Genomic DNA, 15811 nt, shown 5'->3' with positions numbered 1-15811 from the left:
AACTCAAAAATGATAATTGAAGAAGCTCAGTTACCTTCTACGAGCAGCTGTGATCTGACCGAGGACCATCTACAGCAGGGGTCTCAAACTCCCGGCCCGCGGGCCGAATTCGCCCCGCCACGTCATTTCATGTGGTCCGCGAATCCGCCAGCAAAAAACAAAAAGTTTAAAAAAAAAATCTTTTTGTATTTTTATGTTAGACTAATAATAATAAAAATATCCCCATAGTCGAAATTATGAGATAGAAAGTCGAAGTTATTAGATAGAAAGTCATAACTATGATAGAAAGTCATAATTCTGAGATAGAAAGTCAAATTTATGAGATACTTAAACACAGTCATAGAAGCAGCTCTTTGGCTTACTGTACATTTAACATGGAAATGTATTGTGAGCACATTGAAGACTACTTTAAACTGTGAATGCAGAGCGTTATTTAACAATATGTTACGAGTAGTTACATTTACAACCGGCCCTTTGAGGGCGACCGTGATGCTGATGTGGCCCGGAGTGAAGATGAGTTTGAGGCCCCTGATCTACAGGGTTTGGCTGAAGGGAAAGAAAACAAATGTGAAACATATGAGAGATATTTACGGCCCAGTTCTGCTCAATTATATTTGTATTGTGTTCTTAATTTGTTTTCCGTATGTTGCGTTGTACAAGCGGTTACATAACAAATCACATCTTCCTGATTCATAAGAACAACCCGACAGAACATATAGAACTATGGTTGAAGTTGAGTTTCTTTGGTGCGGGCTGTAAAACAGATGCCATGAAGGAAAGACAACCTACTGGTGCTTTTGGTACGGGGGTTTTTTTTCATTGAATTTTATTTAGAGTAGGAAAAAAAAAGTCCGGTCACTGACATGTTATTGCAGCGTTGCAAAGTTACTCAATCACACCTTTTCCAAAATGCTGTCGACTAATTCATTAATTCATTAACTCATTAAGGCCAATGTTGGGTTTTTTCATCGTTTTGTACAGAAATAGTGGCTGCGCCGGGGGCAGCGCTGTCATGCCAGTTTAAGAAAAGACACACAAAGTCATTTAAAAATGTAGAGATTCAGCCAAGAGTTCAACCAATGAAAACAAATAGATTTCCAGTTTGCCGTCACACAATAATATCACCATAATGACACCATAATAGTGGTGGAGTAGAGTACTCATGGACGGTGATCTGCTGTGTGATCCTGTTGGGTTGCATAGTCGGTTCGGTTTATAATCTGTAGCCAGCTTTGACTTTCTAATTGGACCCCGAGTTTCCTTCGTGTGGTCTAAGGTCGAACTTAGAGCTGCCAATCGGGTCCCGAGCTGTTCCTGGCCCTCTCGTGTTGTATCTTGTTCATTTAAAACGTACACGAACAGAAATGTAGAAAGGACAATGTGTTGTTTGAGGAGTTAACTATTGCTGGAACTACTTCTCGACAAACAACATTTCATCAAACGGCCCTGTATTTCTGCTGAAAACAAACGCACTTTTTTGCATTTCTGCTTGTATTCATATTTATTAAACTATTCCTTAAAGACTCCAGGCACAAGCAAGCTTTGATTTAACCGATTGAAATCTGGGCCAATTGTATGATTCAGCAAACAGGACACAACGCAGGAAGTCTCAGAACTGGAAAGGAGGGGCAACGAAGGTTTCTGCTACGAAATCTCAATAAATGCACTAAACGCACTTGTGTGAGAAAACCAAAGTACAGCTATTGATTCTGACTTTGTTTTGTGTGTGTGTGTGTGGGGGGGGGGGGCGTCATCAAGTGTTAATGACGAGCTCGGAGGGTAAAAACCTCTTAATGAGTTCTGAGAAGAGAAACAAAACGGACAAAGAGTAAAAGTTTGGTTCAGCTTCATTCAAATATACATCTTAACTTCCATGCACACGCATACACACACACAGTCTTCCAAATATGCCAAAAACCAACAACAAAATCTCACACGGTTTAAAAAAATAGCGAAAAGTTCTTTGAACACTTACACATCACGACATGTTCCCAAACCCTGACGTACAAGATTCAGTCCCAAACGTAACATTGAAAGCATCAAGCTACAGAGTGCTTTCATAAAAACACATGATCACAGTAGATTAAATAACATGGCTCCTTTTTCTTCAAATAAATAAACGGCAACAAGATGAACCTTCAGTACGAACAATCGGTGCAGGACTTCAACACCGTTCGCTGCAGAGTGTTGACTACAGCAGCTGTAGTGTTCTCCCAGCGCTGACATCAATAAAAAGGGGATCTACAAACACGCGTGGGTGAAAACCTCTCCTGAACCCACCAACACACACACACACACACACACACACAGCTCATCGCCTCACCTGCTGCACCACAGAAGTGACTGGAAAGATGAGCCAACAAGTGACATCCTTGTAAAAACCACAGGAAAAGAACCTTAAAAGATGTTTGCGAACTCTTCTTGCACGGCAGAACACAGACTCCCCTTTTCTTCAGCTTGGAAATCAAAGCTTCAGCGATCGTTACTTGGATGCGCGACCGCCACCTCCCTGAAAGCTTCAGGATATACACGCAATGTTCTTTTTTCTTCCCTCACGGGTACTATGAGGAAGAGACAGACCAGGAAAACAAGAAGGGATTGTTCTCCCAGGATGCATTGTGGCTGGTTGTGGGAGGATGGTACAAGGGGTTTCTACAGAGAAAGGGCGGCTGAAGAGAAGGCGAGCGAGAGATTTGTTTTGTCTCGTCTACTTTACAGAAGTTTTTTTCTCGTTTTCCTCCAGATGAGCGGCTTCAGAACTTCTTGGGACCCCAGGCGGACGCTTGCTTCGGGGCCACGCCGGTCCCAAACGTGGGGAAATCCTCCGCGCTGCTCATGTCAGGAGCCTGGAACAAACAGACGACTGCACTAATTACCTGGACGCAATGCAAGACACCAAATGAAATACAAAGTGCATCTCCTTTAAAGTTGCAGCCCCTTTTTCCACAATCTATTTCTAACTTCTTCCCCAATGCATCTGCATCTCTGCTTTTCAACTGATTAAGATTCAGGAAGAGATAAATACAGTAAAGGATCATTTCATTTCCTTTGGACAACTATCCCTAAAACTTCTACAGTCACAAAAAACAACATGTCCAACCGTGTTCCCGGCAGCGTTCCAGGGGGCGTCCCGCACAACAAAGCCCTTAGCCGGACCCCCGCTGCCATCATCAGCTCCTGCTCCTCCTCCCCCTCCATAGCGAGATGGAGGCTTCATGTAAGCTGCCAACGTCTCCGTCTCTGTCACGCTGAGCATCTGAGAGAGGTGGAGAAAGGATGGAGAGGAGGGGAGAAGACAACTGCTCTTCAAAACTGCCTTGGCACCCAGTGAACTTCTTTTATACCTTCTAGCTGTCGCGCCAGGAGAGAAAACACAGGATTCATACATTTTGTGTTGATCACTCGAGTTTTCGGGAACTCACATATTCCTCCTCCAAGTTGAGCAGGTGGTCGATGGCGTTGTCGACAGTCCCAGGAAGGCCCGTCACCGTCACTTTGTCGGGCTCGTCGGAGCCGGGCTGAGGGAACCGGATATCCACCTGAACAGGTTCAAATAGAGAGGCAAGCAACAACATATAATACCAATCAGAACGTTTCCCCCCCGTATTCAGAGTACAAAAATGCAACTGTGTGCAAAATCCAACCTTGAACTCCTCCATCAGCTTGCGGATGGCTTTGCCGCGGGCTCCGATGATGCGGGCGTGGGTCCTCGGGTCCAGGCGAACATCTTGGCTCACCATCTCCTGCCATTCGGCCACCAGCTGCCGGATGACTCGACTCGCCTCCTCCGCGTTACGCTCGTAGCCCAGGATCACGATCAGATCCTGGAGGAATGAGAAGCGTGTGTCAACAGCTCAAGATGAAAGACTTGGACGGCCACCGTGTAGCTCGGGGGTGAGAAGTCGGTGGCAATCTGCAACCTCACTGCTCGATGCCAATAATGTAAACACACACACACACACACCTGCTGCTCGTCTCCTTTGTCGGGGAACTGGATGCTGACGTCGTGGTCTTTCCTGATCTGAGAGATGACCGCCCCTTTGCGGCCGATGATCTTGGGATGAAACTTTGGATCTACGGACATGGTCACCTTGAAACTGCGCAGGGCCTGAAAGGAAACATTTTTATGATAAGATAAATTATATTGGGAGACAGGAAATGCTGTCTTGTGTGTGTGTGTGTGTGTGTGTGTGTGTGTACCCTGTCAGCCTGCTCAGCCTGCAGTTCTTGGACTCTGCCAAGCAGACCCTGTTTGGCTCGCTCCATGTTGGCTACCAGGCCCGTCACCTTGATCACATCCAGCTGCTTCTCTGGCTGTGGCACCCAGATGTTCACCTGCACACGAAAAACCACACACACACACACACACACACATATGCAGTCAACTAGAGACAACTTCTCTCTTCAAAGATATCCCCTTAATTACACGCCGACGTTTTCAGCAATATAGCGACTTAAATAAACTAAGCGCGTTGACCAGCCAACAGCTTTAAAACGCAGATTTCTTTTAAACCTGCAGCGCGAGAGGTCACGTGGCCAGAAGATGGCGCCATTGAGTGTAAGCGAACCTCGTATTCCTCCATCATCTTCCTGATGCCGCTGCCCTTCTGGCCGATGATGTAGCGATGCAGCTCGTAAGACACCTCGACGTCCTCCGTTACGGGCACCAGCGCCTGACGGAGAAAGCAGTGACAGGACTGTTATCGAGGTAAATGGATGACGGAGAGGATAAAAGAACAGACAGTATAATGCCTGTCGTTGAAGTACCAGCACCGCCTACCAGCAAAGCGGCTTTCGCCAGTTCACATCTCTCCACACGCCCAGCGATGGTGATGATGTCACACTTGCGGGCAACAAACTCCGCCTCTGGACTGACCTCCCCGTTTTCCTGTGGCGGAGCCTCCTGACCTGCAGTTTCACATCAGATACAATGCATCATAAGCCACATGATGGATTCAAATGTATAAACCAGATGTCATAATCCCTGTACTCAGGCTCTAGGTTCTTATTGTTCTGCTTCCTTTGTGGCGGCAACGTGTTAACAACACTGTTAGTATCGTAGCTGCACTCCTCTTGTGCGTTACGTTTCTGACCGCCGTCTTCTCTCTCCGGGAACTTTATTTGGACCTCATGCTCCCTGGTGATGAGCTGGATGCGGCAACCTTTCGGCCCCATGATGGCTCGGTGGTAGCGCTGAGGGATGCCCACCTCCACGCTCACCTGGGACTCCTGCTCGAGAGAGAGGGAGAGGGAGGGGGGAGGAAGACGGGAGACAGCTGGGTAACAACGGCACCGACGGCAAACAAAGACATCGCGAGCTCGGGAGGATTGCTGCCATTACATATTCATTTCGGGCAAAATCGATCAACATGAAAATACACAGGAGACATGTTCGCGAATTGTTTTGGAATGAACTCTTACCAGGTCCTCAATGATCTCCTGGATGTGTTTCTTGGCGGCCTCCACACAGTCTTTGGCCCCCTTCAGAGTGACCCGCTGACTGTTTGCTCCCGTGCGGGGGAAGCTCACGGCTACGCCGCCGTACTCCTCCGCTAGCTCCCGCAGCAACTGGCCTCTCCGGCACACAAAGTGGCGGTGGTGGCGAACGTCCACCACCATGTTGTCCTCCACCACGTCGTCCTGCGGTGGGAGACAACAGGAAGGTAGTGAGTGGAAGGCACTTCAGCACAGAAAAAAGGGGGGATGGCTCAGAACAGAACATTCGTCAAAACGAATAGCGCAGTGTAGTAATTGCCAGGTTTTTGACGAGACATTCCAGCTCCTTCTGTGCCTGACGCACGGCTTCCTCCTTCCCCACAATGGTGATCAGCTCCTGCTCGGTGTCATCCGGCGACGGGAAGATGATGCGGGCCCCCGTTTTGTCCCGCACGCGGCGAATATTGGCCCCTCCGCGGCCGATCAGGAACTTATGGTACTCTGGTTTCGCCTGAAGCTCAGCGGTGAAGTTGTTGACTTGCTGAGGAGGACAAAGAACAGGAAAGGGATGTCAGCATTCCACCTCGCCACGGTTACTCTCTCTCATTTCAAGTCGCCTCTTTGTGTTCATTAACTCTTTGGAGCCAATTCGTCAAACTTGTCTTTCCACACCCACCTTCTCTTCAGCCAGCTGCAGCAGCTGTTTCTTGGCCTTCTCCACCTCACCGACAGGCCCTCTGATGGTCACCTTGTCCGAGCCGGAGCCCTCGGAGGGGAAATGGATGTGGACGCCGCCGCAGTCCTCCATGATGGAGCGCACGAGGCAGCCCTTGGAGCCGATCAGAGAGTTGTGCAGCCTGGCAGGGATGGCGACCTCCGTCTCCTTAATATTGGCCTGAAGAGATGAAGAGAGAAATGTAAGCCAGGGAGATGACATTTTGACTTTCTTATGTTTCCATCTGGAGCATCCACTCGGGCTTCTTTGGATAGTCCACCGTGGTGTCCGCCGTACTCTTTAGCTGCTACTCTGTCACTATGGTGTGTAACCACAGCCTATGCTCATCATCTGATGAGGAAGAATGCAAGATACGACTGAAAGCTCAGGTAAATGCTGGGAAGTACACCTTGGAAAAGTATAAAAACAAAACGGATTTTTAGGATTTTACTAAAAATGTGTCTCTGACCAAAGAAAACCCTGGAAGTGACAAAAACAGTCCTGCGTCTCTCACCAGTTCTCTCTGGATGGCGAGGATCCGATCTCTGGCTGCTTCACAGTAGCTCTTCTTGCCCGTGATGACGATCATCTCGGAGTTGCTGTTCTCTGTCGGCAGGTCGATCTTGGTGTTGGTCTCTTCGCGGATCTGGTGGCGTCAACAACATCTGTTATTTTCTGCCTTTAACAGAATGAAACATTGATTCTGGCAACGGTCTAAATACAGATTTGAGCAAGAAGGTACAGGTTTCAATATTGCAAATCTTGAGTTGAAGTTAATGCCGCTTCAAAGTCTCACCTTTTTGATGTTGGCGCCGCCCTTACCGATTATGTTTTTGTGAAACTGCTTGAAGATGGGAACAGAGAGCGAGAAGCTGTTCTCAATCTGGAAAAGAAGAAGAAAAAAAAGCCGCTGTGAAGTCAAGTCTAGAGCGACGGAGACAGAGACGGAACGAGACGGAGACAGAGACGGAACGAGACGGAGACAGAGATGGAACGAGACGGAGACGGAACGAGACGGAGACAGAGATTGAACGAGACAGAGACAGAGATGGAACGAGACGGAGACAGAGATGGAACGAGACGGAGACAGAGATGGAACGAGACGGAGACAGAGATGGAACGAGACGGAGACAGAGATGGAACGAGACGGAGACAGAGATGGAACGAGACGGAGACAGAGATGGAACGAGACGGAGACAGAGAATGAGCGAGACGGGTCGTACCAGGTCGGCAATGACTTTCTGGAGGAACTTTCCACATTTCTCCACCTCGTTCTTCGGCCCTCTCAGCTGGACGATGTCGCTCTTCTGCGATGGGTCGGGGAAATTGATAATGACCTAGAAGCAGATGAGATGATACTTCAAATGAAATTAGAACTGGGGTCGAACACTAATTATTTCACAGCGATGAAGGGTGAGATAAAGGGCAGTCAGGGTCGGGGAAAACGTTCACCTCAGGGAACTTGTCTCGAACTTCTTTAATCTTTTCTCCCTTCTGCCCGATGATTGTCCGATGGAACTTCTGCTCCACGGTCAGGTCTTTGGTGCGCTCGTTTTCCATTCTCTGGACCATCTCAATGAGCTCTCTGCGTGCCAGCTGGACCCCTTTCGGGTCTCCTTCGATCCGGACCAGGCCACTTCGTTCAGAGTCTTGGGGGATTCGTACCGACACTTTGTACTGCTCCTTGATCCGATTGACTGCCGTAAAGGGACGGACGGTGTGACAGAGGGGTGGAAAGAAAATTGAGAGGGTTGTAATTTCAAAGATGTGTAAGAAGTTTTTCACCCAAATCTGCTTTAAAAAAAAACACACAACCACAGAAAAAAACACACAACCACAGGCATGAAAGGTGGCTGTAGAGAGGATGTAGGTTTGTCTGTTCACTGGTTGTCCTAATCTATCATTGGACCATCAAACAGGTCATTTGCAGAAGATGTGACACTCCTGACTAAAATCATAAAACCAAAAAAGTGGTTAAATTGACCGAGTTAGTGGCTTAAAAAAAACAGCAAATGAAAAAGCTGCCATTTGAACCCTGAACCCTGAACCCCAGAGGAGTTGATGTTTTTTTTTTTCTGCTGAGGTCAGCTGAACAGAAGCGTACTCACTGTTGGCGCCGTTCTTTCCGATGAGGTGTCTGTGGAAACGCTGATCTATGATGACTTCAGTGTAGTCCATCCTCACCAGCTGGACACAGACGGGCAGAGGGAGATCTGTCACTAAATGTGTTCGCTGAGCTGCAGCACTGAACCCAAACAAATCTGTTTTGTCTCTTCCTCCGTTTGTCTTTACTCTACGAGTGAATAGGAGCATCGAGTGACATTAAACATACGTCAATTGACTGATCGATCAGTTGACTGATCATTTCAGCTCCAATCATAAATACAGATGTATATCAAGCTTCCTGTACAGTGTTAACAGAGACATTTACAAATGGAAAATGTAGTTTAAAATATTAAAAAAGGCTCATGATTTTAGTACTGCGAGTGTGTGTGTGTGTGTGTGTGTGTGTGTGTGTGTGTGAGTACTCACCAGGTCCTTGATGATCTCTTGTATCTGGGCCTGAGCCTGTTCCACCTCCGCCGTTGGCCCCTCCAGACTGATGCACTCCTCTCCGTCAGTAAACTCTATGTGAACCTGCACACACACACACACACACACACACACACACACACACACACACACACGCGCGCACACACACACACACACACAAATATATGGCAAATAAATAGCTTTTATGAGCAGCCAGCTCGCTTGTCTTCCTGTTTTGTTGTCTGGGCCGGGCTTTGACAACTATTCATCCGTCATCAATGTAGCAGCAGACTGTGCGTTTCATCCCTGTTTTCTGACTCTCTCTCCTCCTTACCCGCGGTAGCTGCTGTGTGATCCGCCCGATGTTCTGTCCTTTCTTGCCGATGATGAAGCGATGCAGCCAGGCCGGAGCGGTCACCTCCACCACCATCGCACTCTTCGCCTGCACGGGGACAAAAAGGGTCACAGGTTAAAATACAACCGCACGGGAATCTCTAAATAGATGGCTGGAAATTAGAGCTGCACCAGCACATTTTCTACTGACAATGGATCAAATGACTACATGCAACGTGAGAGGGGTGGCTGGTGTGACGAACAGATAATCATCATGCACTCTCAATCTACCCTCTCCTCACCTTTGCGTACACCTGTGTGAGCGCCGGTCCCAGCTTGTCAGGCTCCCCTCTGAGGATGATGGTCTCTGAGCCGGAGTCCAGAGGAGGCATCTCCACAGACACCCCCGTGGTCTCCAGGATCTCCTGCAGGGTGTTGCCCTTTGGACCTATAATGTACTTATGCTGAGACTTCTTCACCTCCACGGAGATGGTGGTGGTCTTCCTCTTCTGCAGGGGTGGAGGGGGGGGGGGGGGAGGTTAGAATTGATGAGTGAGTTGCGTGGAAAAGAAGACGGCCGTGAGAGGAAGGCCAGCGGGAGGAAGTGGGTAAATTGAGGAGCACAGTGAGGGATGGAAGGGACCACAACAGGACACAGAAAGAGGAAGGACGGGCAGAAAACAGGAAGGACACAGCAGATGAACATTGTAATGAGTGAGACGCAGTAAGAAAAAAAAGGAAATAAGCAAACAAGAAGTGAGAGGAGAGTGATTGAAAGCAAGAGAATAGATTTGTTTTTGCCTCTCACGCATATGCACGAAATGACATTAGCATTCTCATCCTGTTGCTCTCTGGTGAAATCAAATTCTCTCTCCACATTATCTCCGGCCTGCCTATCGCCAGCATTCATCTGGCACACACACACACACACACCTCCTCCATCGTGTGTGGTAGAAAATAAAACAACAGCACTGTTGTAAACGACGATAAAACCTCCTTATTCCAAAAACACACAGTTGGTGTAACTTCACCAAACACTGTGGTGAAAAACAGAGGACCACAAAATGAATATTTGCAATCCAGTGTGGTGCCATAAAGCCTCATTCATCAGAAAAAACTGATCCAAATAGCAGCAACAGGGAATTTGAAAAACAAAGGTCAATTAAAAAGACTAAATTCAGCATTACAAATGAATCCTTAAGTCAATCAGGCGAGTGAGTTGTAGCTCTTCTTTCTGATCGAGCACACCTTGTCATCGTAGATGTCTCGGATCCGGCTGAGCGCCAGGGCGACCGCCTCCTTCTCCCCGGTGATGACGATCTCGTCCTTGGGCAGGCTGGGCGGGGGGATGCTGATGCGGGCGCCCGTCTCCTGGCTCAGCTCCTGCACCAGCCGGTTGTGGGCGCCGGCGATGAAGGGGTGGAAGGCCTTCTCCAGGGACAGACGCTCCACTGCACGCTTGTCCTGTCGAGCAGGTGAGGGGGGTTAATCTTCAACATCTCCCGGTTCCAGGCCCACACATCTTCCACAGATCAGACCCGTCAGCTCACCTGTTCAGCAGAGATCAGAAGTACTTCGTGGCGGGCCTTCTCGATGCCTTCCTTGGTGCCAGTGATGCGGATGTTGGCGCTGGGGTCGTCGGGACGCGGAATAGCAATCTTGGTGGCGGTCTTCAGCTCCAGGTCCTGCAGCTTTTCGCCGTTCTTACCGATGACAAAGCGATGGTGCTCCTTGGGGATGGCGACCGTAGCCGAGGCCTGGGAGGAGCGGGAGAAAAGTTTTACAACGGAGCTTCTCTCATGAGCATTATGTCGATCTTTCTTGAAAGTTGGGGGTCAGACAATATCCACACAAATATAGAATTGTTGATGCAGCAGCTGCGGTTTCGACATTTCCATAATATTAGAATATCAATTCTCTAGTTTCTCATGTCTCGAGTTCACCACGGACCCTAATTATCAGCAACAATGGAACATTTTGAGTTGTCAGTGGGTAAACAAAAACAAAAGAATCGAACCTTGCGGAGAGGACGGATTGTTTTTCTGCACTATTGTTTCAATAACTGCAGTTCATCTGCCTGCACAGATAGGATTCTTCTAGCTGCAGCTAGAGCCAACTCTCATATATCGTTTTTTGTGAGGAAGTAAAAACAGCGAACGCCAACAAAAACAACAGATGTGACATTTTTTTTACGTCTCATCAAATCCTCTGGTCCCATTCATCACGTTTAAGTGACGCGAGTCGTTTTTCTTCCTCAAAGAAACATCTGTTACTCGGTGGCATTTCTCCAATAGTCTTCACCATGAAGACAAAAGACCTTTTTATATTTCAGTCACTTGAAGATAGACTTGGTGAGGTTCCAAAACACAGGAATGCATAATCCCTAAAAACACCACCGCCATGCACGAAGCAACCCGCAGCCCAACAGTTTAAAACACATGACAAAAAGGTGAATTTACCTGCGTTTGCAGGCGAGCTACGATTTCCTTGCGGGCCTTCATGACAGACTCCAGTTTGCCGGTGACCATGATGGACAGGCCCTGGTCTTTGGCCAGCGACAGCTCAATGTGAGCGCCCGTCCGCTGCATGATGTCCAAGCACACTTTGGCCTCCTCGCCCTCCCCGAACTGGCTGTTGTCCTTGTAGCGACGCTCCTCCAGGGGCACGTGGAACACCTGCGCACAGAGCAGGTGAGAGCAGGTGAGAGGGCAGCGTCTCGTTTGCCTATTTTTCCATAACTAGTGCATCTTATCGACCGATACTTGTGTGTATAATGTCGGCCTGTTGGTGTATGTAGTCCGTGGCTGCCTGACCTGGGTGATGACAGAGGCTTTGATGGGCCTGATCTTGCCCCCCCACGCTGAAGCTGGCTCTCCAGTCTTTTCCCCTGGCGCCCCCTTCTCCGGCAGCGGAGGGAAGGCCTCCAGGTAGGTGGGGATGTAGGCCTCGTCCTCTGGGACGCAGCCTGGCAAGGAGAGGCAAAGACAAATAAGGCAAAGATGAAGGTAAGGATGGAGAAGGAAAACAGAATGCATGGATGGATGGATCGAGGAGGCGTATTTTAAACTAAGGAGAGACAGTAAGGGGGGGGGGTTAGTTCATCGGTGTAGATCTGAGGTGAAAGCTTTCTAACAAAAGTAAAAAAAAGCAGGTAAAAGGATGACGGGCGGGTATTACCTGGCATGTCCTGGTCCTTGAGGCCACTGCGATGCTCCGCAAAGCTTTCCGGGGTCAACACTGCCACTGAGCTCATAGTTCAAGACGTATTCCGCTTTTCCGCTAAAGCAGAGAGGTGTGAAGGATGGAGTGAACAAAAAGGAAGAAGAAATCAAACCTTAGAATCTATTGAGGGGGGAAATCTTCATGATGAAGTTTCATTTTTAAGGAATAACTGGACGATCCAACTGCAGAGAGCCATCAGATGTACAGAAACCTGTTTCAAACTGTTTCTCTTACATCGCCCTTCCTCCCTACTTTGATTGTATATTCTCTCGGGTTGCTTTCCCACAAGCCCCAGGAGATCTACTCCACCGCACCGATGCTGCACTTTACACCTGAGATGCTCCAATCAACACTCTGCATGCCTCAGACAAACCCACGGTGCCACAAAGCCTCAGGGACAGTCTATCACAGACCAGCTAGATCAGTCTAAAAACAACTGCTGCTGACATCACTCACGACATCTTGTCAACAGTGGGTGCTCACAGAACACAGAGACGGTGTTTTAGGGTCGATATTACATTTCATGGCTGCTGCAGCAACAAAATAAAAATCATTAAAATGCTAAAAACTACACATTTATGAGAACTTCATAAAAACTATTCTTTAATTAATTAGGTTAAGATGGGAAATCAGGTTGTGTCTCTTATATCTCTTACTCATATTTCTGATAAAGTCATCATCTAAGATTATGGGAATTACTCATTTTTACGTTGCATTTTTGCTTTAATATCTTCGACAACCGAGATGTTTTCCTCACTCATGAACAGGTCCCCAGTTAGTGATTGATCAGAACTGTCATGCGAAATCTGACCGTACTTACCTGCAAAAGGTCAATTGCCAGAGAGTCCGTCCAGTTAGCGGCTACCGTAGGCGCTTCAGTGCGAGTGTGTGTTTCGGCTCCTGGGTGCACAAGAGGGAAGAGGAAAAAAAAGAGTGAAAGCGAAGACTGTAAATCAAAAACAGGTATATACGGCACGGAGGCTGGGTTATTACTGTGAACACCCACACTGCACCGTACACCTACTTTCTCCTCCCCTCCCATCTCCACATCTCGCTGCTCGTCGCTTATAGTTTGACAAAATCAATGGTCCAGGAAATTCGAGAGTAAAAGAAAACACAAACGGGGACTCTGTACTGTACTTGGTAAACAACAACAACAAAAACATGACGCCCCTCTTTTTTTTTATACACTGTCTTTACAGTTTTAACTTTTGGAAGAAATGTGTTTAAAATGTTGCACATCAAATGTGGAATATGTCCATTTGATGGAATCTTGCAGCCAATAAACAGATGGTGAAATAGCTCCACCTTAACCAAATACTACAGTAAAACGTACAGTAAAGTATAGTAAGTAGTAACAAGATACTTACACATTAATGCAGCAACACTAATTAATTATAAAATTAAGTAACTGATTGATAGTGATTGTCTCACATAATGAATCATTTTACTTCCTAATTAATGCTATTAATTCTAAGGTACATTTTCAAAAATCATGATACAATTTTGAACGCAGCACTGTATTCTGTATTATTTTACATTATTTGTTAATGGGTTAAACCATAATTAAACTGCCAGAAAGCGACACATTTGAACGTAAAGGAACAAAGAGCAGTTGGCTCGATGCAACACAGTTTGTGACTCAATAAATAAATACCACAACTATCAATTGTCTAAGGACAAATAAGAAATATAACGTGAGACGGTGAGATTAATCCCAACCGTGCACCGTGCACACGCATCTCTCTGTAGCCGACTATCGGGTGCATTTCCAGCTTGAAGATGCGCTGCACGGCTGGTCCCGTTAGCTTTGAAGGCTACGTTAACCTCTGCAAACGTCAGGGGAACAAATGCAAAAGGCTTGCAAACGTTCCGTTAGCCGAGAGGTCGCTACGCTAAGCTAGCACGGTGCTCCGACCTCAGCCGGGGATGATTAAGCGCAAGGACTTTCTGATAATCGGCTAAAAAAAAAAACAAGCCAGGCGGACAGAGAACCAAGCTCCAGCTCTGCAGCTCCGGAGGCGCTAACCTTGCAAAGATAGCTTCTCGTTGTGGTCGGACCGGCTTCATGCGCAGACTCCGAGTCTATCCACGGTGCTCACGTGTTAGATAAACAACGAAACATTGAAATAAATACAGAATTCCTACCTTTCAGAGAGAGAAATATAGCCGAGGATGTGTGTCTGACAGGTGATGGTGTAAACACAGATGTGATTGGTCTAGGAGCATTTCCTCTGCCGGCGGAGGGATACCGGCATGCACTGCGACTCACCGAGTATAAAGGAAATGCCGCAGTATCTTTGCGCAACAGGAGCATCCAACTTAAGTAGACCCGCTTGACTTTATATTTCACTCTACCCACTGTGCTGTTGTTTTCACATGTAATAGAGACACATGTGGTGGATTGGTGAGTGGAAGAATGTGTTCAGTTATCAGCCCTCGCAGCGTGTAGAGTTCATCAAACTGACCGGGTCTACTTCTCATTCATAGTGGCCTGTGTGCTCCACACATGGCTCCACAGGAGTCAGAGAATCATAGTTTTAATAAGATAGATATTATAGAAGCCCAATTTCACCAGGTAATGAAAACATAGTTATAATGATAGTTGTTAATGATAGAAATAAAAAATGTGCATGGTAGGTAAAGCAAAAAAAGAGATTAAGTGAAAATGATGAGTTGGAAAGTACAAATTAGGATTAATATGTTGAAATTATGAGATTGTAATTCAAAAGTTTTACTTTCTAAGTCAAATTGTTGATATTCTAGATAACGAGTCAAACGTTTGAGTTCCTAAGTAAAAGTTATGAGATAGTAAGTCAGACATGATGGCAAGTCAACACTAATGATTCAAAGTGTGGATTACTAAATTAGAAATGTTATATTGTAAATAATTACAATTAAATACCGAGACAATTTTTGACATAGTGAACCCGAATGATAGATACTACATTTTGAGTGGCAGCTCTTACTTTTTGGGTTTCTCATGTCTTACTTTTAATCTATTTATCTTTTATTTTCCTGGCAGAAATGGGCTTCAACAATATATTTGATTTTGCAGAACCATTAAAACACATTGTTGTACTCCTCGAGTGGCAGTGAAAACAATAAAACATCTAAAATAAACTGTACAAATCTGTCTGTCGCGACTGTCTGTTCCTGTTTAAGGCGCTAGGTGGAAGTAGGACACACATGTGGGATACAGAGGTTAGGGGAGGGACGTGTTAGGGACCTCCTTCTGTGCACTTGTACAGTCTTCTATGTGGTTATAGCACAGAATGTAGAATAAAGAGTTGGTATATGCTGTGTCACGTGATATCCATTTAGAGCCAGTGGTCACCACGGCATATTATGTAACTGCGTTGGTCGTTCAAAAAGTAATGATTCATATTGTTATTTAATGAGTGACTGTATCTCAGTTAGAAACAGCACGTTTTTCACTGTTTAACTGAAACCAGCAAAGACTTTACTGTAAGTAACAAATACATAAGACATAATATAATACTTTTGCAATATCAGCCTTAAAATAAACAAATATTTAGAGGTTTGTTTCAGCCTCTGGTGTGTTAGTAGATT

General features: G+C 46.5%; 1 protein-coding gene across 1 annotated transcript; it reads right to left on the bottom strand.

Moving 5' to 3' along the window:
* Positions 1 to 1829: 1829 nt before the first annotated feature.
* hdlbpb (high density lipoprotein binding protein b) lies at positions 1830 to 14438 on the bottom strand. Its single transcript, XM_079295621.1, has 27 exons — positions 14387 to 14438; positions 13059 to 13138; positions 12194 to 12295; positions 11830 to 11981; positions 11476 to 11691; positions 10567 to 10773; positions 10265 to 10480; positions 9319 to 9525; positions 9018 to 9125; positions 8684 to 8788; positions 8260 to 8338; positions 7604 to 7848; positions 7375 to 7488; positions 6948 to 7034; positions 6666 to 6797; positions 6113 to 6331; positions 5756 to 5977; positions 5422 to 5640; positions 5085 to 5229; positions 4781 to 4908; positions 4569 to 4673; positions 4201 to 4335; positions 3965 to 4108; positions 3645 to 3824; positions 3423 to 3539; positions 3101 to 3256; positions 1830 to 2846 (listed from the first exon to the last, which is right to left on the bottom strand). Exons 3-27 carry the CDS (start codon positions 12267 to 12269, stop codon positions 2754 to 2756), a joined length of 3807 nt encoding a protein of 1268 aa, XP_079151747.1. The 5' UTR covers positions 12270 to 12295; positions 13059 to 13138; positions 14387 to 14438; the 3' UTR covers positions 1830 to 2753.
* Between the last annotated feature and the right edge of the window lie 1373 nt (positions 14439 to 15811).

Source organism: Melanostigma gelatinosum, assembly GCF_949748355.1.
Source record: "Melanostigma gelatinosum genome assembly, chromosome: 23".
Taxonomy (NCBI): domain Eukaryota; kingdom Metazoa; phylum Chordata; class Actinopteri; order Perciformes; family Zoarcidae; genus Melanostigma; species Melanostigma gelatinosum.
The sequence above is the reverse complement of the archived record's forward strand: the minus strand, read 5'-3'. Positions and strand labels throughout refer to the sequence as shown.

Coding starts and splice junctions, on each gene's coding strand:
- hdlbpb (XM_079295621.1), bottom strand. CDS start 12,269: ATGAGCTCAGTGGCAGTGTTGACCCCGGAAAGCTTTGCGGAGCATCGC. Junction 7,849..8,259: donor CGGAAAGAACGGCGCCAACA/GTGAGTACGCTT, acceptor CCTTTACGGCAG/TCAATCGGATCAAGGAGCAG. Junction 6,332..6,665: donor TCGCCATCCAGAGAGAACTG/GTGAGAGACGCA, acceptor TCATCTCTTCAG/GCCAATATTAAGGAGACGGA.